This window comes from Dama dama, chromosome 5, assembly GCF_033118175.1.
Source record: "Dama dama isolate Ldn47 chromosome 5, ASM3311817v1, whole genome shotgun sequence".
Taxonomy (NCBI): Eukaryota; Metazoa; Chordata; class Mammalia; order Artiodactyla; family Cervidae; genus Dama; species Dama dama.
Window position 1 is genome coordinate 98,731,527 of NC_083685.1, and position 25,234 is coordinate 98,756,760.

At 43.8% G+C, this 25,234-nt stretch overlaps 1 protein-coding gene across 2 annotated transcripts in view; it reads right to left on the reverse strand.

The window, feature by feature from the left end:
- Positions 1-25,234, reverse strand: part of STX8 (syntaxin 8) — a 198,794-nt gene that overhangs the window by 137,170 nt on the left and 36,390 nt on the right. For both annotated transcript variants that reach the window (XM_061143471.1, XM_061143470.1), the window contains exons 5-6: positions 18,105-18,229; positions 6,647-6,739 (exon numbers count right to left, since the gene is read on the reverse strand). In XM_061143471.1, coding sequence (XP_060999454.1) covers positions 6,647-6,739; positions 18,105-18,229 — 218 coding nt within the window. The remainder of the gene's footprint in view (positions 1-6,646; positions 6,740-18,104; positions 18,230-25,234) is intronic.

Here is a 25,234-nt window from a genome sequence, read left to right on the forward strand (position 1 = left end):
AAGGACTTTACAATCTTAAAAACATACAATCATGAGCGTTAAAACTTACAGCCGAGTGATAGAAAAGAGAGCAGAAATAGAAATCAGTAAAAACATGTTGGTTAATCTAAATAAAGTACAGTAGAAAATAAAAGAGGTCTTCAGTTTAAAACATGAAAGAGGAGATGTCTGAAGGAAAGTTTAAGAATTCTAATCTGGATTTATTCAGAGAGGTATATTTGCTTCAGACTTTGTTAGAAAAACGTAAACTGAAGCCTACATGCTAAAAATGTACGAGAGGCTGTGGCCCAAGGTGGGTGGCCTCACTGAGTGTCTCATTCCTGGGTGGGGGTAGGGGAAATTCGTTTTCCCATAAAACGGTCATTTCTCAGCTCCTGGCTTTGCATGCAGAGCCTGCTTTCAGCCCCTCACAATGCCAGGGACCACCGCCCCGCTCTCACCTCTGCGTGGATACTAAAACACTAGTCCGTAGCGTGTATATGCGCTCAGTTATCTCTGAGGACCACGGGGCTTCCCCTGCACTCACTGCTGTCGGGTACCACTTTCCTTTCTGACACCTGGAGAAACTCTTGGGCTCAAGTTCAGTTGAGAAGTATAAATCAGTTTTTAAAGATGTCTCATCTAACATTTCCACGTGTTTCGGGAAGGCAGTGAGAGGCTCCCCCATCAGCTCAGTCTACCATTTTTGACAACCTGTACCGTTCCATGTGGCTCATCAGTAAAGAATCCGCCTGCCAACGCAGGAGACTCGGGTTCGATCCCTGGGTCGGGAAGATCCCCTGGAGAAGCAAATGGCAACCCACTCCAGTAATCTTGCCTGAGGAATCCTATGGACAGAGGAGCCTGGCAGGCTACAGTCCATGGGGCTGCGAAACAGTCAGACACACCTAGCAACTAAACAACAACAACTTCGAATAAAACGTTAATCACAGAAACACTACTCTGATTTCCGACTACCCCTGCTCACCGTTCTAACATTTCTCTGGGCCTCCCTGGACTCTGGGATCAGCAGGCTTTTGCCCTCGTTTCTCACCCGTGTTACCCTCCTTTCCATGAAAGGGCTTTTTGCATATGCTGTTCCTGCTGTTGGCAATGGTCTTCCCTGTATTTTTTATTATTACTTTTTTTTAACAATAGAAAGTACAATTCACAAAGAAGATAGACATTGTAAACCGTTAGACACCTTAACAACAAAGAAACAAAGATACATAAAACAAAAACCGTAAGAAATATAAGGGAAAAGAAAAAAATACATAGTCACAGTCAGACAGAAGCGGTCTTCCCTGTAAATCTCAGCACAGGTATCATCTCCTCGGGGGCAGGCTTTCTCAGTCCTAAGCCGTGTTAATCTTCTCTGCTCTGTCTTCTCATGGCGCCCTGGGACGGCACTGCCACGGCCTACAGCTGGGCGTCTGTACAGTTGTCTGTCTAACCTCTGCCTCCCGCTCCAGAGCAGAAGCTCCCTGAGGGCAGAAGCCGAGTCTCCCCACACCTGATGGGCGTTGCGGGTTCTAGCACGGAGCTGGTGCTGAATGGATGGAGGATGTACTAAGGAAGGAAAAGAATCACTCTGCGCTTCGGGAAAGATCTTACCAGGTTTAATGAGGCCTTTTCTTGTTAGGTTAATAAAAAGTTTACTCAATAAACTTTTATGAAATAGAAAATAAATGATTTCATAGACACAGGCAGATTATGGAGCCAGTCAGTAGAACAAGCACACGCAACGTACGAATGTGCTGCTTCTGCATGGCCAGAGAGCTTAATGACGCCTCTAGGGGGCATCAGAGGGAAGCACCGATGACCAAAGGCAATGGTGACAGAGTGGAATTCTTCCCAAAGATGAAAAGATGGCAGGGGATGCGGGAAGGGAGTGACCTCAGAAATGCCTCTCCATCCTCTGAGTTTCAGAGCCTGAGGAACTCACAAATCTCTTTATGAATGAGATGGTAATTCATTGATGTGTACATGAAATCTTTTATCATTTTGTCTAGGTCTTCTTTCAAAGCACACCCTGGTCTCCTCAACCCCAGTATTGAGGCTGCCAACAGACACAAGTCACCTTCCTTGTGACCATGGTTTCTTCCAGAAGGCAAGGAAGTGCTCATAGGTTGACAGAGAAACAATGAAAGGGCTGGCTGAATTTGGCATATTTTAACATCAAAATGAACCTGGCACACGCTGGCAGAGGTTGGTGACACAGCCTGTTCCTGGTGCTGTTCCCTCTCTCGGAACCAGGCCTCTGGGGTTCTTCTGGGCACTGACTTCAAAGCTTGGCCAACGGCCAAACCAGGTATCAGAAATACCCGCTTTAGTCAAGTCAGTCCCGTTCATTTTCTTGTTTTAGTGTTCCTTTCAAAAGGCCCTGTCCTCTTGAACACGAATTTTAATTTGAGCATGAACTTTAAAGGACTTTTCTGTAAGACTTTTTCACAGCTTCACCTTGTAACAGCATCTGGGGAATCAGCCCAACACGAGCCCTCTTCCCCCGGGTCGTCCAAGCAGTTCACTGGGACCTGGTCCCTCATGGGGGTCTCCCTGGTGACCTCAGGCCTCCGCCCCTCTCTCTCCTGCATCCCCTCACCTTCACCAGCTGCCAACGCCCACACCCACCAGACATCCAGGTCTCCCATTACCCGGCTTGTCACTGAACTGTCAGTCCCCTTCCTCATTAGGCTGGGTCCCTGGCAAGTGAACAGGGTATAATTACTGGTGTGGGTCAGGCCCTTTTGAACTCTATGAGGAGACTGGAATCTTAATTCCTGCAGTGATGACGATTCCGCCCTTCAGCTTTGCGGTTACGTTCTCAGTACCGTGTATTTTCTTAGTTAAGGGTCGGATACCCGACTCCAGCCTGGCCTGGCTGGCCATGATCTTAGCCTATTATTTCGCTCATTCAGTGAAAACCAAAAGAACAATTCAGTAGGCCCATAAACCACGGAGAGATATTTACAACCAAAAGTGGTAACCTTCTCCAGGGTCCCAGATGCCTCGTGACACACGTGGGTCACAGTAAAACCCCAGATGGGGCTGCACCCCTGTGCTCAACACCTCGACTGCAGAATGGCCTTGACTGTGATGAAAGGAACGAAGGCTGACCACGGTCCTAGCAGGGGTATCACCTTTTACCCTCACGGCGCCTCTCCATCCCTCTGAAAGAGAACGGCTGACTCTGCCCTATTTCTGAGGAGTGAGCGTGCACGTTGGAAAACCACCAGCATAGCTGCAAGCTCAGTGGGAGGCCACCGCAGAGAAAAACCCAGCTTGTTTTGGCAACTCGTGGGAAAATACCTCATGTTTGTCCATGTACACATGTATGTACCCGGGCCTGGGACGGAGATGAGGACTGTGGAGGTGCGGAGGAAGAGGTGAGAGGGATGCGGGTAAAGCACTACAATGGGAAGACAGTCTGTGTGACTAGGACAGCAGACGTGTAACATGTAACCATGTGAACGGTCTGCGCATATGTAGGCTTTACATCTGCCATGTGAGCAAACAAAGAGAAGAGTACAGTACAAGACACATTCTCTCAACATATTCAACGAGGGCTTGTGCTCAGCTGCATCTGACTTTGCGACCTGATGGACTGTAGCCTGCCAGGCTTCTCTGTCCATGGGATTCTCTAGGCAAGAGCACTGGAGTGGGTTGCCATTTTCTTCTCTAGGAGATCTTCCCAACCCAGAGATGGAACCTGTATCTCCTGCATTGCTAGGCAGATTCTTTACCACTGAGCCACCTGGGAACCCCATTCAACAATAGCACTGGTTCCCAAACCTGGCAGCCTGCTGAAACCATCTGTGGAGCTTTACAAAGCACTCCTGCTTGGGCCTTGCCCTAGAGATTCTGCCTTAACTGGCATCAAGTACTGCGTTGGGCAGACAGCGGCCCCCTAAAGACATCTAGGTCCCCAAACCTGAGAATATGTTAGGTTACACAGCAAGTGGGCATCAAGGTTGCAGAGGGATTAAGATTGATTTTAACTAGGAAACCCTTCTGGATTATCTGGATGGGCCCAGTGGCATCACAAAGGCCCTTAAAAGAGGAAGAGAGAGGCAGGAGTTAGAGGTCAGAGTGATGCAATGTGAGAAGAACTCAGTCCACATCGCTGGCTTTGAAGATGGAGAAGGGGGCCACAAGCCAAGGAATGCAGACAGCCTCCAGACACTGGAAAAGGCAGGGAAACGAATTCTCCCCTAGAGCCTCCAGGAAAGAGTACAGCCCAGCCAACACCTCCTCTAGGGAGACCATGGCAGACTTATGATCTCCAGAACCATAACATAAGGAGTTTTCATTGCTTAAAGCCACGGAGTCTGCAGTGATGTGTTATAGCAACAATAGAAAACCAACTCGGGTATGGCCTGGGCTTTGAAGATTTAGAAGGTTCTCAGATGATTCTAATATGCAGCAAGGCATGACAACTACTGAACAGGAGGAAAGACAAGGTAAGGACATGCCTGGTGGGTTTCCCTGATGGCTCAGTGGTTAAGAATCTGCCTACTGATTCAGGAAGCCACGACAGTGAGAAGCCCATGCACTGCTACTATAGAGGAGCCCTTGCCTGTCACAATTAGACAAAAAGCCCACATAGCAACACAGACCCAGCACAGCCAAAAATAAATAAAGAAAAGAAAAGAAAATACAAGGCAATTTCATCTGTGAAGCCAGCAAGTCAACCTCACCAAGGTAGGCACCATCCAGCTTGACCATGGACCATGGTTACTGGACATGGCTAATCCGAGCACATCACAGGATGGACATGCTTTATCAGCGTGTGGCCAGTGTTCTTTCTGACCCAGTGAACAAGCTAAACTTCCCTGGGATAAAGAACAGTTATACCTATGATAGGCAGACTTTCTATAGTGCCAATTTGCTTACAAATACTATCTTTCAGGGAAGGAACTGGCCCGTAATTGAGTTAAATGCAAATACGTGAATTAGTACGTTCATGTCAGCACAAATAGCAAATGACTGAACTGTCCTCCCCTCTGTGCTTAAACCATTAAGAACCTCTATTAGGCTAGTAGGATGAGGGCTTTTGTGGTGACTCAGACAGTAAAGAATCTGCCTGCAATGCAGGAGTCCCAGGTTCCATCCCTGGGGAATATCCCCTGAAGAAGGGAATGGCTAACCACTCCAGTATGTCTGCCTGGAGAATTTCATGGACAGAGGAGACTGGCGGGCTAGAGTCCATGGGGTCGAAAAGAGTTGGACATGACTGAGCGACTAACACTAGGATGGTAATGCTAGAGGACTTCTCCATTTGCTTTGCTGACCTATTTATTTATAACAGATGGCAGACAGATGGAATTAACTTATTTGTTCATTTATAATAGATAATTGGAATAGTAATATAGCAACAAATGAACTCACTGCTTAGAGAGATGAAGAAAAGTGGAGCTTGTATGGTCTGACAGGTGCAGCCCCCATTTGGAGCGAGCAACCACTGACTCCCAGGGCTCCATACAGAGTAACCTTTCTTGAAAGCCATTCCACCATGAACCTCCATGACACTATGATCACAAGCTAGCACCTTAGAACCTTTTGCTTTTCCTCCTTACTTTGTCTTCTTAGAGAGGAAGCTGGAGAGAAATTTCATTTCTGTTGCTGACAAGTGAGGTGATATAACAGGGCACCTCGGCCACTCTGGGCTTCGTCTCTGACAAGCAATCAGAGATAATGTCGCCTTCACGATGCTGTGTGCTGATTAAATGAAATGACGCAGATTAAAGGGCTTAGCGCCCAGCAGAGGCCTTTGATCAACACCAGCCTCACTGAAACTCAACTATTCTTATGCTTTTACCCATCGCCTCTACACTGAAGCTTCTCACTTCTCTTCCCTGTGGTCCTGTCCTCTTGCTGAGCTCTGGTACCTTATCCGCCACTGTCCACTGGATGCTGTGACTCAGATTTCTCACCGGCATCTCTCACTGAATGTGTCCACACTGGACTTAGGACGTCCGCTCCAAACTAGTGACTTCCCCCTTCCCCACTCCCCTGACCAAGACTACTCAGTAAAAGTGCCATCAGTCCCCTGCCTCTGCTCCCTTTTCCCCACATAATCCTACCGCTGCACCTTCCATTCCAGCCCCTGTACCCTCAGCCACACACTTTAAGCACCAGAGCCTGCCAGGTAGGCTCCAAACTTAATGCTCCATCTCTCCCAAGCCACCTTGCTTGTAGGTTTGAAAACTGATCTTTCTCACACCGAGCCCTGAAATAAAAAGGCTTCAAGTACGACTTTTCTGTCCCCCAGCCTGATATGTATGATGGAAGAGGAGCCAACTCTCTGGGTGTGCAGAGGACATGTCCCTGTAGCCTCCATGTGCCCTGTCCCTGCATCCTCGAAAAGCATTGAGCCACCTCACCCCGTGGCCACGTGAGGAGGGCCCAGGGGATAACTCCATCACAGAACAAAGCACTTTTCAAAGCAGCTTCAAAAACTGGAGATTTTTTATTAAGTTTCTTAACCTAGTGTTTAGTAACTACAATCTAAATCGGCCGCAGACCACCCTCAATTGCATTAAACTATAATAATCCATAGACTTTAAACTACTTTAGGTGTCCTGTAGTATGAGTCATTTAACAAACAGTCAAGCCTTCAGCACGAGTGCCCAGTGGCAAATCTGATCAATGTCAGACACATTCTTACCGTTTTGCTCATCCAGCTCGTTCCCAATTTCCTGCCCCATTTGTTTCTGGCGACTTATGATCGAGGAAAGGGCATCGAGGCCTGCATCCTGTTCTGAAAGAAAAAGTAAGGCAGTTAACTCACTAAAAACCTAAGGAAAACAATTTAGGTCCAGAAACAGACCCAGGCATGGAACAGAATTCAATACATGATCAAAGTAATATTTGAAATCAGTAAGAAAAAAAGAGTTAATAGTACTGGAACAAAATAAAGAAAAAAGTTAAATACCTACACCTCAGATCTTAAACGAAAATGATTTCCAGATGAATTAAATTTTAAATATTGTAAATGAGTAAGATTTGACTACACAAATGTTTACACTTTCTGATAATAAAGAGCATGTAGAAATCAATAAGACAATCTTCCTTTTTTTTTTTTTTTTTTTAATGGGCAAAGGATATAGACAGGAAATACACAGAAGAATAAAAAAGAAAAAGACATAAAAATTCCAATATCACTACTAATTTTTTAAAGATATCAAAGAGTAATGAAGCTTTTTTCTGACTTTCCAGACTTGTAAGCATTAAGAAGACTGCTAACACCCCGGTTAAGCAAAGAATGAAGAAGCTCCTAAGTACTAAGTCATGGGGGGATAGTTAATACATCTTTCTAGAGAGTGAACTGTGCTAATTTCTATATCTACCAATTCTGTGTCTAGGAATGTATGCAAGAAAACATCTGGATGGTATGCAATGATGAATTGGGTTGGCCAAAAAGTTAATTCTGGATTTTCTACAAGGTGGCACAGAAGAACCCAGGTGAACTTCTTTGCCAACCCAATATACACAAGGCCATTTCTTGAAATACTGCTTCCCCTGCTGCTTTTCAACTTAATGCTTCTTAGCTCCAAGTTCACCCTCATTTTGATGGCTGTGCGAAAACAGATCTGGGTCCTTTAAATAATTTTTCCTTCGCCAGCTCTGTCAGTGGAGGAAACTGCAGAGACACTGCAGGAGGAAACGAATTTTGCTTCCTGGCTCCAGCCTGCCCTCCTGACAGGCTTCTGGGTGCTGACAGTTCCTTCGGTGTGCAGTAACCAGCAACACCCCAAGGCAAGCAACTTCTCCCAACATCCCCCCTCCTGGGGCAGGTTTAGAACAAAGGGCCACCAGTTAGATACCTCCCTGTGCACGTTATTTCCTGGTCCCCTAAGGACAGTTCAACCAGCTTGGCACCAAGGCAAGCAACTTCTCTGCAACCCAGTGAACCCCAGCTGCACCCTCTTCAACCTGATCTGCACCTCGGCCCTGGGGTGGCGGGGGGTGCCCTGTCCCCGGACAGGACTGACGACACCTTCTACCTGCTAGTTCTCTCTTTTCACTTCTTGCTGGCTAACCCCTCTTTACTCTAGCCCCCTGTTATAGTTAATAATTCTGTACACTAAATTTCCCATGTTCAAATTTCTCTCTCCTGACTGGGCCCAGATGGATACATCCGCAACAGTGAAAAATTAGAAACTACCTAATGCCCAAACACAGAGATTTAGTACAGTCAAGAGTAAAACACTAAATGGCCAAGAAAAGTGATATTTTACAAGTATATTTTGATTTCAAAAGAAGTTCATGATAACAATATTAAGAAAAAAAATTTTTTAAGTAGAATACAAAACAATATATACAATAGCAAAAGAGTATTTTTGCTTTTAAAAAACATGTTACGTTTTGGGATCTCCCTGGCGGTCCAGTGGTTAAGACTCTCTGCTTCCATTTCAAGGGCCATGGGTTTGATCCCTGCTTGGAGAACTAAGATCCTGCATGCTACATTGGGTGGCCAAAAAATCTTGTTTAAATGAGTTATTTTTCTAGATTTTAAGATTTTCAAAGAGAAAAGCACTCAAGTTACTCAAGGTCTTTTCTTCAAAAAATAATTTTTTTTTAACTCTAGACAGCCTCCATCTCTTTGTACTTTTTTCCTTTGCTTGAAGGTACACTGGAAAGAACACTCCAAGGCCGAGTCAGATGACTCTTTCCACCAATCACTCTGCCATTTGTGGCCTCACTTGTTGTTGGGTTTTTAAAATGTCTGTTTCACATGATGGCCCATCTATAAAAGCAGAAATCACAAAGGTCTTTCTGCCCAAGATCACATTAACATTTCCTTGCATAGTTTTTCCTACTAATTTTTTTTATTTTACAGAATTAAGCCATTACACTTAACTTGTTAATTCATCTGGAATTTATTTAAACTAATGGTGTGTGGTAAGGACCCCTTTGGTAACATTTTTTGACACGATGTGCTTTTTTTTAACAATACAAATGACCTGCTGTCTCTAGGGATCATTCCATGGGACCATTTTATAGCAAAATCACTTTATAATGAGGTCCTTTTGGTCTTCAGTAACAACCTCTTGGATGGACTCCAAGAAAAATCTATCATCAACCTAGTGCTGCTATAGGATGACCAATGTTACTGGAAAACTCCAAATGCATCTCCCAAATAATCTATATATACAACCGAGGGTCAAGTGTCAGTGTGAATTAAAAGGTAAAACAATATATAAGAAGAGAAAAGGAGATTCCTCTATGATCTTCAATTAGGAAAAAAAAAAAATCATCAAAGCCCTGGAGCTGCTTTACCTAGCACAGACAGAGATTATGAATGAAAAATACCTACATTACACTCTTTTCACTTAACCTCCACTCATTACCTGCCTCGACCACCTAAAGGTTATCTTGCTAATGAGAAACAGAAAGAGGGCTAAAAATTCTGCTCCGCTCAAATCATTTCTACACTTGATCTTAGCCAAAAGGCCGAGAAGCGATTCAAATCATTTCTGTAAGAACCTAGTACCTCCTCTCAAAGTTTAAGTGCTACAGTACAGTTTCATCCCGTAATTCAGAAGCACAGAGGGCCCAGATAACAGAGATGCTGTGCACGTAGTAATGACCATGATGACCTGAGCTTCTACAAGTCTTAAAGCAGCATTTCTTAAACGGAGGTGGTACAGTCATCTTAGAGACAAGGAAAATAAAATGCTGCTATTTGCAAAAATATCAACAATTATCAAGACCCATGCAGACAGTTAATCTGGAACCATGCAAACTATTATGATATCATAATGACAGTTCCTTACTATAATCTGCCCTACCCAATGTACAGCCCAAGGCTTTATTTTTATATCACAATAGATCATCTGTAACACACCACACTCTCTTAATCACAATTCAATGTTACTATGGTATTAACTTTAAAAAATGGAACAACCATTGCACTACACAGAATAATTACACCCTGAAGATGTCCACCTCCTAATTCCAGGAACCTGTGAATGTATGACCTTACAGGGCAAAAGAAACTTTGCAGGTGTGATTAAAGTTAAGGGATTTGAGATAGGAGATTATTCTGGATTATCCAAGTGGACCCAATGTAACCACATGAGTCCTTAAAAACAGAATTTTTTCCAGCTGTGGACAGAGAGAGCTATGAGGAAGAGTCAGAGAGATGCAACGTGCTGGCACTGAAGATGAAGAAGGCATCCGTGAGCCAAGGGATGTGGGTAGCCTCAGGAAGCTGGAAAAGGCAAGGGAATGAATTCTCCCCTGGAGCCTCCAGAAGAGAACCCAGCCCTGCTCCAGGGCTTGATCTTGGCCCAGTAAGATCTGTATTGAACTTCTGAGCTACAGACTGTAAGATGATAAATCTGTATTTTAAGTCATCAGTTCAGTTTAGTCACTCAGTCATGTCCGACTCTTTGTGGCTTCATGGACTGCAGCACGACAGGCTTCCCTGTCCATCACCAACTCCTGGAGCTTGCTCAAACTCTTGTCCATCGAGTTGGTGATGCCATCCAACCATCTCATCTTCTGTCATCTCCTTCTCCTCCCACCTTCAATCTTTCCCAGAATCAGGGTCTTTTCCAATGAGTTAGTTCTTCACATCATGGGGCCAAAGTATTGGCGTTCAAGCTTCAGCATCAGTTCTTCCAATGAATATTCACAGGACTGATTTATTTTAGGATTGACTGGTTGGATCTCCTTGCAGCCAAAGGGACTCTCAAGAGTCTTCTCCAACCCCACAGTTCAAAAGCATCAATTCTTTGGTGCTCAGCTTTCCTTACAGTCCAACTCTCACATCCATACATGACTACTGAAAAAACCATAGCTTTGACTAGACATACCTTTGTTGGCAAAGTAATGTCTTTGCTTTTTAGCATGCTGTCTAGGTTGGTTAAGTCATCAAGTTTGTGCTAATTTATTATAGCAGCAACAGAAAATTAATAAAATCATTTTTTTTAAAATCCCTTCAGAATCGTTAGGTGTTTGAACACTTCCTGTCTTAAGACATGCAGAAAACCCATCTTCTAACTAAATGTCATATAATTGTGGGAGGACGATCTGGTGGCTGCAGATTAAAAATAAAGGGAAGGTCATCATAATGTATTGCTGCCAAAAATGACAGACATGACTCTGATCAAGCCACTAAATCTAACTACCAATTTACAGAAAATATGCAGGACAGAGGAATACATTAAATAGCACATGGGGAAACAAATAGCAAGTCTAGATGGTGGGAAACTACAGGGCAAAAGCCCTTGTTTTGTCAACAAACTGTGAAGAAAAAAAGAGTTGGCAAACACATATACTGATTAAAGAAACTTAGGGGACACATCAATTAGTTGCAATGTACAGACCATATTCATATCCTGAACTGAACAATCTAAAAAGAAAAAAAATCATTGGACAATCAGAGAAATCTGAACATCAAATAATCTGACTGGATTATTTGATTAAGGAATAAAGCTATGACAAACCTAGACAGTGTATTAAAGAGGAGAGATGTCACTTTGCTGATAAAGATCCATCTAGTCAAAGCTATGGTTTTTCCAGTAGTTATATACAGATGTGAGAACTGGACCATAAAGGAGGCTGCATGCCAAAGAATTGATGCTTTCAAACTGTGGTGCTGACTCTCGAGAGTCCCCTGGACAGCAAGGAGATCACACCAGTCAATTTTAAAGGAAATCAACCTAGAATATTCAGTGGAAGAACTGATGCTGAAGCTGAAGATGCAATATGTGGGCCACCTGATGCGAACAGCCAACTCATTGGAAAAGACCCTGATGCTGGGAAAGATTGAGGGCAGGAGGAGACAGGGCAACAGAGGATGAAATGGTTGGATAGCATCACTGATTCAATGCATATGAACTTGGGCAAACTCCAGGAGATAGCGAGGGACAGGGAAGCCAGGCATGCTGCAGTCTATGGGGTTGCAAAGAGTCCGACACAACGTAGTGACTGGACAACAAGAATCTTTTACAAACATGCTTTAGAGATATATTCTGGAATATTCACCAATGAAATGGTATAATGTCTAGGATTTGCTTCAGAAATAATCCCGGGGATGGGAAGGTGGGTAGACATATAGATGAAACAAGATGGGCCACGAGTTGATAACTGCTGAAACAACTGATGGGTCAGATGGAATCATTAGCCTACTCTCTCTTTCATATGTTTGAAACTGTCAACAGCAACAAGTTACCAACATTTTAGCAAGCAAATAAAATCAAGGAACATTCTTAAGAATGGCAATCTTGGGCCCCTTGACTGAGTACATGACAAGAGCCCCGAGGGCTGAGGCTGTGTCTTCTTTTCCTATGGTTTTGCCCCACTTCTGAGCCCAACTGGTAGTACAGATCACGTATTTGATCAATGTGTTTAAACCAAGGAATGACCACAGAGGGCCCTCTAGGTCTGTAGAAGAAATAAAGACAGTCTCTGCTACATATATATGGAGCAACTTCTGGTCAACACTAGCTAGCCCTCTGAGTTTAGAAAGCAGAAAAAGTAGCTGAGGTTGTGTTGTCCAGTGCCCAGAGAGGAGCGATGGAAATTCCCACATCTGACACACAGGAACTTTCCCTGGAGAAGGGGAAGTAAGGAACGAATGAGGAGAAGATGAGGTCAAGCTGGATAAAGTTAATCACTACATTGGAAAGACTCTTAGAGCAAGTTCTAAGAACAGATGTTTTTGCTTTAAGATTTTGGGGGAAGGAATCTTGGTCTAGGTGGCAGCTGTAAGAAAGGGTATCTTGAAGGAGAGCTGTCTGTGATGTTATGAATCCAGGGGTTCAAAGATGAGCCACTTGGATGATGCCAAGGTACACCGTAGCCCTGCCAGTCACTTTCCCCACCACTATTTCAACGGAAATACTTACAAGACCTAAAAACATAGAAACCCAGAACTAATCCACAGTCTTCTGCTAGAATCTAGAAACAACATCTATAGACTATGGTAATAAGAACTGGAGCTAATTAAAAGCCTCAGCAACAGAGACCTCCTGGGGAAAGGCTAAGTGATACACCTTCTTCCAGGTCCGCCATCCACCCCCTGACTCAGAGACAAAGGTCTTTACCGACCAAAAAGGCAGTTTCCCTTGTTTTATCTCAGGGATTTGGGGGCGATGGGCATGGGGGGGGGGCGGGTGCTGTGCCACGTAACTTGCAGGGTCTTAGTTCCCCAGCCAGGGATGGAACTTGGACCCTGGCAGCGAAAGCACCAAGTCCTAACCTCTGGACCACCAGGAACGATCCAGTTACCGTCATCACCTCACCCATCTTCTGGCGAATGCCGATTTGTGCTTCAAATTACAGCATGGGAAGCATAGAAACTGAGGCCATCTAACTGGCAGTAAGGAGGCTTAGCCTCCAGATCAGGAAAGGAAGGCATTCATTGCCTTGAGTCTAAGCTCCACCAGAAACCTGTTATTTTAGGATGATTTTCCAAGTGTTTTCTAAAGGTCAACGGAAGTACAGAAAGGCTAACAGATGCCACAGGCAAAGTTAGAAATGACCCTTCGTGGTTCTGTAGTGCAGGACCTGGCCAGGAAGCATGGCCATGGCAATCTCAGCACACATATCACCAAGGTTCTTGAGGCAGAGAAAAGAGTAATGAGGGTTTCACGTAAAGAGAACTGCTTTTGCGTTCATCCTTGAAAAGACAGCTTGATCGGAAAGCAAGGAAGGATAGAGCATTTCAAAACACAAAAGGAAGAGCAGAAAAACATTCTGACCTGTACTAAGTGCTCCTCTCCTCCATTCCTTCACTCCCCAACCCCACCCCACAAACTCCAAAGGCCAGCCGGCTTCCAAAGGGTGGGCATCTTAGTGAGGATGCTCTCAAGTGTGGGAGACTCAACACAAACACTTACATGCGGCATCCTCTCACACCCAGCCCACAGCGATCTCTGAATGAGGCACCTTGTCAGTGGCAGAGATACTCCTCTTGACTGAAAACAGCTTTTCTTGGCCAAAAAAAAAAAAGAAAAAACAACGATGCCCAGAAACTTCATGAGTATTAGCTATCAAGACATTCCTTTCAGGAACCATGAATCCCGAAAAGTAAATCACTGCACATGAACAGCTGGGCTACGTGCAAGGCTGCACTGTTCTCAGCTTCTTCACTTTGCTTCAGACACGATAAGGGGTGAAATACCATGGAATTAAAGTGATTCAGGAGGACTAGGACTTCATGTGATAGATAATTTCACTGTGAAAAAGGAGTTCAAAATAGAGTTAGACTTCTGCTTCTGGACAAGAGGGGCTGAGAGGGAGCAGACTGACTTCTGTCCCCAAACAAAGAGAAAACAAAACAATACACAAAACCACAGGCAAAATACACAAAACAACAGTTTCAAGATGCAGATGTCAGGAAATGAAGGGCAGTGATCCCTGAGATCTGGGAGACAAACGAGATGAGCTCTCAGTCCCAGATCTTTGGCTTGAGAGTCCCAGGCCATGGCGTGGGGAAGGTGGATTTCAGGTGGCGCCCAGTAGTCTTCCCAGACTGATGAGATTCAAAAAAAAAAAAAAACCGGTCAAGGTAGCTCAAGTATGTAGGGCACAGTACCAGAAAGCAGAGAGTTGTGCAGGGAGAAAACGGGAGATTTGCATGGGATCCAAACTGAGACTTCAGGCAAGTGTTGGTCAGGACATGTGAGTGAGGAAATTGACTGAGGCCGGGGAAAGAACCACCTGAAAACCTTAGAGGGAATAACCCTCTGAGTTCACAGGACCTGGACATAAGACATAACTAATCAAAAGACGAAATTCCTAATCCCCACTCACCAGGTCACTGCGTAATTCACAGAGAGTACACAAAACCGTTCTGGCACAGAAATAAGGGAAATAACCTCTGGACTGGAGTCTGCAAACATTTTCTACAAAGGGCCAGACAGCAAATATTTTAGGCTTTGTGGTTCGTATGATCTCTGTTGCAGCTGCCCCAACCCTGTTTTCGTCATAGGAAAGCATCCAGCAGTAATACATAAATGAATGAGCATGGTTGTGTTCCCATAAAACTTTATTTATGAACACTACACTTTTGAGTATTACACAGTTTTTTTTTTTTTTTTAACAAGTCACAAAATATTCTTTTTGGGGCTCCTTTCAATCGTTTAAAAATGGAAGAACCATTTTTAGCTTGCAGACCATACAAAACCAGGTGGTGGGCCAGATGTGGTCCACAGGCCATGGTTTGCTGACCCACGCTCTAAAATAAACACTGCTCTGGTCCACCTGACAAAGCAAGACCCGAACAACTGCATCCCAGGAGGGGAAAAAAAATCTCAAGAATATTTTTAGAAAGAAATATCCAGTAACCAAACCAAGAAAAACTCACATCTGGCTTTCAAATGAATTATTTCCTCCATAAGATTAGAAACAAGGCAAGAATGTCTGCTCTCATCATTCCTACACTGTACTGGAGGTTGTAGCAAGTGTAATAAGGCAAGAAAGAAAAATAAAAGGCATTCAGATCGAAATAAAGATGTAAAGCTACACCAATTAAAAGACAAAGACAGGGTAGATCAAAAATTCAACTACGTGTGGCCTTGAAGAACCTCACTTTAAATATGGATTAAAAGCAAATGAATGGAGAAAGATAAACCACAGTAATAGTCATCAAAAGAAACCAGGAGTTGCTACATTAATTTCAGACAGAGCAGACTTCAAAGCAAGTAAAGTTATCAAGGATAAAAAAGGGTATTACATAATAAGGGGGTCAATTCTCTAAGACAACATAGCAATCCTTAATGTGTACGTACCTAACAACAGAGCATCACACTACATGAACCAAAAAAAAAAAAAAAAACTGATAGAAATACAAAGAGAAACAGATAAAGCCAGTGAAAAAGCTGGCTGAAAACTCAACATTCAAGAAACTAAGATCATGGAATCTGGTCCCATCACTTCATGACAAATAGATGGGGAAACAATGGAAACAGCAACAGACTTTATTTTCTTGGGCTCCAAAATCACTGCAGATGGTGACTGCAGCCATGAAATTAAAAGATGCTTGCTCCTTGGAAGAAAAGCTACGACCAGCCTAGACAGCATATTAAAAAGCAGAGACATCACTTTGCCAACAAAGGTCCATCTAGTCAAAGCTGTGGTTTTTCCAGTAGTTATATATGGATGTGAGATTTGGGCCATAAAGAAAGCTGAGTGCTGAAGAATTGATGCTTTTGAACTATGGTGTCGGAGAAGACTCTTAAGAGACCCTTGGACAGCAAGGAAATCAAACCAGTCAATCCTAAAGGAAATCAGTTCTGAATATTCATTCGAAGGACTGATGCTGAAGTTCCAATAGTTTGGCCACCTGATGCAAAGAGTTGACTCATTGGAAAAGACCCTGATGCTGGGAAAGATTGAAGGTGGGAGGAGAAGGGACGACAGAGGATGAGAAGGCTAGATGGAATCACTGACTCAATGGACATGAGTCTGAGCCAGCTCTGGGAGTTGGTAATGGACAGGGAGGCCTGGCATGCTGCAGTCCATGGGGTCGCAGAGTTGGACACAATTGAGTGACTGAACCTACTATCATAGTTGGGAGACTTCTACACCCCTCTCAGAAATGGACAGATCTGGCAGAGAGTTAAACTCAACACCAGATTTATCCCTAAGTAGTTCATGTTTTTTTGTTCTCTTATTCACGGCATTTATACATTCCTACTCCTGGCTGTGGCTAGTATATAAAAATACAAATGATTTTTTTATACTGATCCTGGATCATGCAACCTTGCTAACCTCACTAATTAATAGCTTTGCAGTAGAATCTGTAGGATTCTCTATACTTGGGTAGACTCTGTAGGATTTTCTATACAAATGGTCAATGCCATCTGTGGATAAAAAAGGTTTCACCTTTTTTTTTTTTTAAAGAGACTTTTGTTTTTTACAGCAGTTTTAAGTACACAGCAAAATTGAGAGGAGGGTACAAAGAGTTCCCATATAGCCCTTTTCCCCACACATGCAGAGCAAAACATAAATCAACAGGTAAATGTATATGCAGACTGTTGTCAATTTATACAAGGGATTACTACTCTGTGATGTAAGAGAACAAAATACTGACCCATGAAACAATGTGGATGAATCTTGAGATAATTACCCTGAGATAAAGAAGCCAGACCATCCCACCCCTGAACTCGCAAAGAGCCCATATCGTGAGTCCATTTATACAGAATTAGAGAAAACAGAACCGATTTTATAGCAACAGAAAGCAGATCAGCAGCTATCTGGGTATGCGGGGAGGACAACAGTAAGAATTACCAACAGATATGATGAAAACTATCAGGAGTAATGATTATGCTTATGATCTGGATTGTAGGGATGGTTTCAAAGGTGTATGCATATGTCAAAGCTTATTGAATCATACACTTCACATATGTGCTATTTATGATGTCAACTAGACCTACATAAAGCTGTGTTTCAAACAGGAGAATTAGCAGGAGTAACATCTGCAACACTGACATAAAAAAATGTCTATCACACATATTAAGTAAAAAAAAAAGCTGTAGGAATATCTATATTATGATCTCACTTATGCAAAACATACAAGTGCTTATACTGAATATACAGTATGCATGCATGTACGTACAGAAAAAAGCCTGAGGCAATATACATTGTTAATCTGTTTACAGTTTGAGATCAGAGGAACAATACAGAAAATATTTTTCATTTTATATATCCCTATATTGTTTGAACGTTGTATCGTTGTATAACAATCATGCATTACTTCTGAAATTAACAGAAGAAATTAGCAGGTTTAAGAGCCAGCTGGGTAAGATGAACCTGAAGGTAAAAGCCAAACTGACTTATATGAAAAAAAAAAAAAATGGAGCCTTTTCATTGGAGAATGAGTCCTAATCATGGAGAGGAGAAAGAGGTCCACGCCTCGAGTTACCTGGGATGACCAGACCCCGAGCTGCACTATGTCCCTCTCCCAGGAGAGAATCCCAACTTCCACCAGCTACCTGGACCGATGACAGCATCTGTCTAATCCCCAGGTACCCTGAGGCACAGAAGCGCCAAGAGCTCTGAGACCAACTGTTTTCCCTCCAATTTTCAATGGGTACTGGGAACATCCGAGGCTATGGTAAAAAAACCCAACCAGGTTTCTGAGCCCACGCCCTTGGGGTATTTAGTACCTTGGATAATTTTCTGCTGCTGTTGCCGGATTTCATCAAAACCCAAGCCTCTGGTCTCCTCTGGCTCCTCCAAGAGCCAAGGGTTGGGTGCTCCTCGCTTAGCCCCTCCAGTCATCAGGCTGGACCTAAGAACAAGATTGAATGCGTTACATAGCTCAAAAAATCCAGCTCGGCCGCAAATCGCTCCCACGGGGGCAGAGGGGGCCAGCCTCGCATGCTTTGAAAATTCATTTCGACCGCAATTTATTGCATCCTTGGTTTATGCCAGCAACTGTGTTCAGGGCTGGAAGAGATATGAGGATGAATAAGGCCCGAGCCTGGTCCCCAGGAGAATTACAGCTTGTGAAGGAGACTGTGGCGACACTTAATACTCTTACTAATCCTCCATGATATATTTGAGTCAATAATCATAAGTGAGGGTCTTAAATTTCAGAAACGCAAGGCCAAATGGAAGTGGCCTTTCTATTGAGACAAAATTTGTCTCACGGGCTAGGTGGCACCAAAGGCACAAATATTATTTCTCAAGAAGATATAATGTTGCCGCGACGGCTTATAGCACAAAAAATTACCACTGAATTCCTTATTAGAGGGAATCTTGCTACTTACAGACAGAAACACATGTAGGTTTCAAAACCAATTCAATGAATACAACCGAGCATTTATAACACAAATTCTGAATTATCTGTCTTAATCTTGACTCTCTCTTGTAACCCACATGGCCCCTGGGATATTATGTATGAACCGTTGCAAACACGAGTGCCAAAAACCAGAATGGTGGGTCAGAGGTGAATAAAGTAAACTTGAAAGTACATTTATCACCATGCTCTTCCTTTCAAATTAGCATGCTGCACCCGAGTAGTCAGTAGACGCCTCAAAAGTTAATGCTGGAATGTTCCACTTGTAGCCCTTGCCACACATAGAGCATAATCTTAAAAATTCTTGCGGGGGAAAAAAATCTAAGAAAATTGTCTTAGTACTCTCAAAAGACAGAAAATTTGAATCAGAGCCTTCAGTAGTTAAAATATACTTTTAAAATACCTATTAGAGGGGTTTCCTTGGTGGCTCAGTGGTAAAGAATCTGCCTGCTAATGCAGAAGACATGGGTTTGATTCCTGATCCCGGAAGATCCCACAGACCCGCGGGGGCAATTAAGCCCGGGCGCCAGAGCCACTGAGCCTGTGCTCTGAGAGAGCCTAGAGCTGCAACTCCTGAAGCCCGGGCACCCCAGAGCCGGTGCTCCACAATAGGAGAAGCCACTGCAATTAAGAAGCCCAGGGTGTCTGATGTCCTCTGCCAGGATGGGATGGGGAGGGAGGTGGGAGGGGGGTTCAGGATGGGGAATACATGTACGCCCATGGAGGATTCAAGTCAATGTATGGCAAAACCAATACAATATTGTAAAGTAAAATTAATTAATTAATTAAAATAAAAAAGAAAAAGAAGCCCACACGCTGGAACTAGAGTAGTCCCCACTCTCTGCAACTCGAGAAAGCTCTTGAAGCAACGATGACCCAGCACAACCAAAAACGAATAAATAAAATTAGGTACTAGAAAAAAAGTTTTAAAAACCTAACAGAATAAAAGTACAACACAGGCACAATTTAATATTAATACCAAACACACATCAACCACCAGACATACAGGAAAGACTTCCCAGGGCTAAATTCAGCCCTGCAGCAGTCCTAAATGCTAGAAGAACTGTTTTGATCTCACTTTCACATAGTTCAATGTAAAAGCAATAGTAAAGTACAGTGGTTTCCCAAAGTGGTAATTCGTCCCTAATGCCTTCTTTCTGAGCTGATTCCAAATTCTTGGTTCAGCTTTTCGAGGCTGAACTATCACTATCTCCCTCTTCCCCTCCCCTTTGCCCTCTCCCGGTGTGTCTGTACTTTGCTGATGCCTTAAATCTGTCGGGAAATTCAATGAATGATGGATATGACTTTACTAACAAGAGCAGGTAAAATCGCAGGTGCCACTGTGGGCAGGAGACTTGATTTTCTTTTCATTATCAGGTGCTAAAACCTAATATTTAGGATGGATGGCTATTAGTACTGTTCTGGGTAAGAAAGAAAGTCTATGAGAAATCTTAAGATATAATTCTTAACAGTTTAAGAAGTTTACAATCAAATGGAAAAGAGAAACTAACCACACGTGAAGGAACTCTCAAACGAAATAAGACAACAGCCAGCCCTGCATCCCTGGGCAATTCCAATAACCTCTTCGGCCTGGTTTTCTCAGCCACAAGACAAGCAAACCAAGTGGGTCAGTGGTTTTCAGCCTCCACTCCAGCCCCACTCTGGAGAAGCACACCACCCTCATTAATGGTGGGGTTGGCAGGTGAGTGGGGAAGACTCGTGTTGGAGGCAGAGACAGGTATTCTTCATAATCCTGCAGATGTCTTTATATCTTTGAAAATCACTGAATTTGAAGATCTTTAAGATCCTTTCAGTTTTACTGGAAGTTTTTCTCATTATGAGCTATATTCCACAAAGAACAGAGGAAAAAAGACAATTTCCCCACAAAGCCCATTCTCCTCTCCCCGACTCTTCCCAATTTCAGTTCAAGACAACCACAGAATCATCAGCTCAGGCCCAAATCCTCGGAATCAACTTTGACTCTGGGGTGCCTTCACAGCATTGAGTCCATTAGCAAATCCTTGGAAACATACCTAAAATCCACCCGCTTCTCCTCTGCTCCACTGCTTCCACCCCTGGCACTCCCGTCTCCTGCTTCTGCTCCCGCCTTCCACAAGCTACACCTTACCAGCTGCCAGAGCCACCACGGAAAAGATAATGTTTCTTCTGCCACAACCTCTCGCTATCTTCCCATCACCTTTAGTGTAAAATGCAACATCTTTAACCCACGACATTAGCCTCTTTGTTGTTTCTAGCACACCCTGAGCACATTCCTACCTCAGGGCCTTTGCACCTGCTACCTGCTGCCGCCCCTCCCCCCATGGCGAAGGCTCTTGTCACCCTCAATGGTCGTGTGGGCTCGTTCCCTTGCTCATTCTACCCTGCTCGAATGTCATGTCCTCAGAGAAGCTGCCTGGACTGCTCCCTCTAAAACAGAACCCTGCCCTGTAACTTCTGGGCTCTCCTCCTCAGCCTGCCTTATTTTTCTTTACAGCACTGAAACAGCCAGCAATTGTATGCTACACATTTATTTTTCTGTCTCCCACTCTGCACTGTAAGCTCCACAAGAGCAGGGACTGTCTTATTCATCACTATATCCTCAGTGCCTGGCAGAATAGGCACTGGAGAAAAACAAACAAACAAAAAAGTTGAATGAGTTAATTTATTCAGCAAAACCCACAACTGAATGAATGAAATCAGTAAGAAGAGAAGCTAGGAAAGTGTAACCTAACACAGTGGCTCTGTGTGCCGTCATTTCAATGGCATTTCACAAACATGATCTCATTCGAATCGTGAACAAGCCTGTGTATAAGTCAGAGCAGGTATTACTGACAAGAAAAACCAAGGTAAAGAGACATCAAGTCACTTTCTCAAGGTCACATGCTTCATGGCACAGCTAAAGTTCAACCCATATCTTCTGACTCCAAATTCAAAGCCCTTTCTTTCTATCATCTCAGCGAAGGTTTCATGATGGGTAAGGAGACCCCAAACAGGTAAGGTTGAGTTTTATGAGGAAGACATGGAAACACACCCCAGGAAAGGATATCATGAATAAATGATTTCTCAGAAGAAAACATGTGCCATTCTACATGCCTGGGATAAAAGTAGGGAGGGGGTGAGATACGGAAGAAGGGGGGCCTGGGTTTAGTAAAATTGATTCCAAGGTAGGCAGCCAGAGTGAGCCTCTATGTCTTCCATCCTCACACTTCCACAATCTTAGCTTTCTTAGCTTTCCACTGGCTGTTCCCTATCCTATAAATCCTCAGGCCTTCTTTCCTGTTCACAGCCAGACTTCCTTCAGGAATGGTCTGTGCTCACCAGCTTTGCTTCCTGACCCTCAGGATTCACTCTTCAGCCCATGATCCGACTCCACCTCCGTCACTCTGCTAAGATTCTTCTCACCCGTAACCTCCTGACTGCCAAAGCCTCGTCCCAGCTTTCACTTTGCTTGTCCTCCAGGCCCCCCTGGTCACTGCTGACCTTCTTCCTTGACCGGGAAAACCCTCCTCCCTTGGCTCCTTTCACACCCCTCTCTCCCACAGCATGTCCTCTAACTTGCAGGTAACTCTTCTTCCATCTGCCCTTTAAAGAGTGGTGTGCCTCAGGGATTCTATTTAGATCTTCTCTTCTGGCTGCACTCTCTCTCTCTGGGCCGTGTTATCTGTTCCTGTGGTTTCGGGTTTTAAGGACAGACACTAGTAGTGCTTGGACCATGTTTCTACCCCAACACAAACACAATAAGTCATGGTTCTCTCCAGTCATCATGGTGGTGGATTCTTACCTGGGGGCCCCCTGCCCTAGCAGGACACAATCAGAATCTGGGGGTGGGGAAGGAATGGTACATATCATTGGTACATATCAATGGTACATACATATCCAAACCAAACACATATCAAAATCCAGGCAAGGCAGGTCCCCCAACTGCTCATCCTTTCAAATTTCTCTGTACCCACAGCAACTCCCTACCAGCTCACATTCTCTGCATTTACGGTTTTCCTTTAGGACTCTCCAGCTGAGAACTCTGCTCCAAATTCAACACACCCAAATTCTGCTCCAAATTCAACACACCCAAAGTCAAATCCATTCCTTTCACCCCATAAGCAGTTTCTTCTTCCATCCTCTCTATTTAGCAGCATCGCTGCATTCCCGAGTCATCTGGACCATTTTTCCTTTCTTCCCACCCTTGGCCACGTTTCATCAACTCCCAAGGCCTCTGCAGGAGGTGGTGTTCAAGTCCATGTCCTGTGTCCATCCGTGTGGGTGCTGCCTCAGCTCGGAAAAGCATCATCTCTCCCGTAGAAGATGCTCACGGCCTCTGACTGGCCCCCTTGCTCCCAGTCACCCCCATTCAAATCATCTTACCCTCTGCTGCCACAATGATCTTTCTAAAACAGATTTCTCCTATTTTTTATTTTTGGCCGCACCACTTGGCACGTGGGATCTTAGTTCCCCAGCCAAGGATCAAACCAGTGCCCCCTGCATTGGAAGTGTGGAGTCTTAACCACTGGACCGCCAAGGGAAGTCCCAAGATCTCGCCTATTTTAAAACTATCACTGCTTCCTAGAAGCTACAGGTTAAGTTTAAGCTTTACAATATGGCCCCAGTGATATATCGGCTATGTCACCTCCCAAAACCCCCTTCCACACCTATGGACTGCTCACCAGGTCTCCAGACAAAGGTACAAACTTCCACACTCTCATGTTTTTGTATGAGTCTGGAGGGTCTCCACCCCCACCCCTTTGTCCATCTGGCAAAATTCTGTTCATCCCCTAAGGCTCAACTCAAATGTCACTTCTGCTGTTTAGTCTTTCCTGATTCCCATCCTCACCCCCGTCTTCCCTTGAATCAATCACTCCAGGGTGCTCCCATGGCACCTCGCGCAAAACCTCCGACGTGGCATTTATCAAGCAGGATTGTAGTTAGTTATTTACTCATCTGTCTCCCTTCCTAAATTATGAACTCTGGAAGGCAAGAGGCCACATGACAGTCATGTTTCTATCCCCAGGACCAGAAAGACGGTTCCTCTGAGTATGCTGGAGAAGAAGCATTCAGAATCTGTTTGTGAAACAGAACTAGGAATCCTGCTGAGCTCTTTAAGCAACGGAGACAAAAAGAGAGGGGTATTTAACATTTATCTTGAGAGATTAAAAGAAAAAAAAAAAAAGAAGAAAGCAAAAGGAAACAACTGCTACCTACCTTCAAGAGTTTAGCAGCAGAAACAGATGCTGTTCAAGCAGATGGACGGAATTTTAACTTGAAAGGGAATTCTGTCACTAAGACACCTTGCAGCTCAAGCCCCTTCTTGGAAGGACAATGAAGGAGTGTTTCTCCTTTGAAAAGTAAGTTATAGAAGGAAAATGCTGGGACTTCCCTGGTGGTCAAGGGACTAAGACTCCACCCTTTCAGTACAGGAGGCCCAGGTTAGATCCCTGGTCAGGGAACTAGATCCCACACGACACAACTAAGAGTGGGCACAGTCAAATAAATAAATATTGTTTTAAAAAAGAAAGGAAATGCTAACTACCATGCTTCCCAGATTAGGACTGAAATGTTTTTAAAAATAAATCCATCATTTTTATTCTATAGTCTTTCAAGATGGAACTTATCTAATGAAGGGAACATGTTAAATAAATGCCACATTACTAAATACATTAGATATCTGTCTTAAAAAAGATTTTACCAAAAGGTTTCATAGTCCCTTCTGATGCTATAAAAATATTTCATTTTCCTCCCCCAAAGTGAACGATGCATCTTATTAAGTTAATATGGGGGAGGTGCAGATGATACACATTTTTCTGCTGACACATGTTGCTGAAGCTCATCAGAGTTCACAAGGAGGATGTTCTTATCAACCAAATGAAGCATTGAAAAAGCAGTGAATTCCAAGAAGCAGCTTTCCAAAAGATGTCAAAGTGACTACATAAAATGTTTGTTTTGTCTGGGAAAAAAAGTGTTTGAGTATTCACAGACCACAGAGAGGTTTGCAGTCAGGACTAGAGATGGTATTTCTAGGGTGTTAGCGAATTGAATTCAATCTGCAGAGCTTTGTAACTAGATTTGCCTGTAGGTGTGAAAATGCTACTGTGGTATGAAAGGGCAATTCCTTCCTCAAGGCTTTTTCAGTTAGTTTCTTTCCATGAATATAAAGATGTACAGAGGCTCAAATTTCAATCAGAAATAGTTTCTCTGGTATAAACTCTTTGGAGGCAAAAATCTGATAGCAATATCCAGGCTGGCTTACACTGAGGAGGGGCCACAGTCAGGGAGGTAGACCAGAAGGCTAGTGCAATGTAGGCAGAAGGAGATGGGGGTCAGGATGAGGGAAGTGATGGGATGGGACAACAGGGATGGGATAATTCACCCAGTCATTCAAAGGAAAGCTCTACAAGTGCTGGTGAGTAGAATGACTACAGAGGATCAAGATTTCCAAACTGGGTGACTTGGAGAATCGACACACTTGTGGAAATGTTTCATTTCCTTTAGGGATTTTCTCCA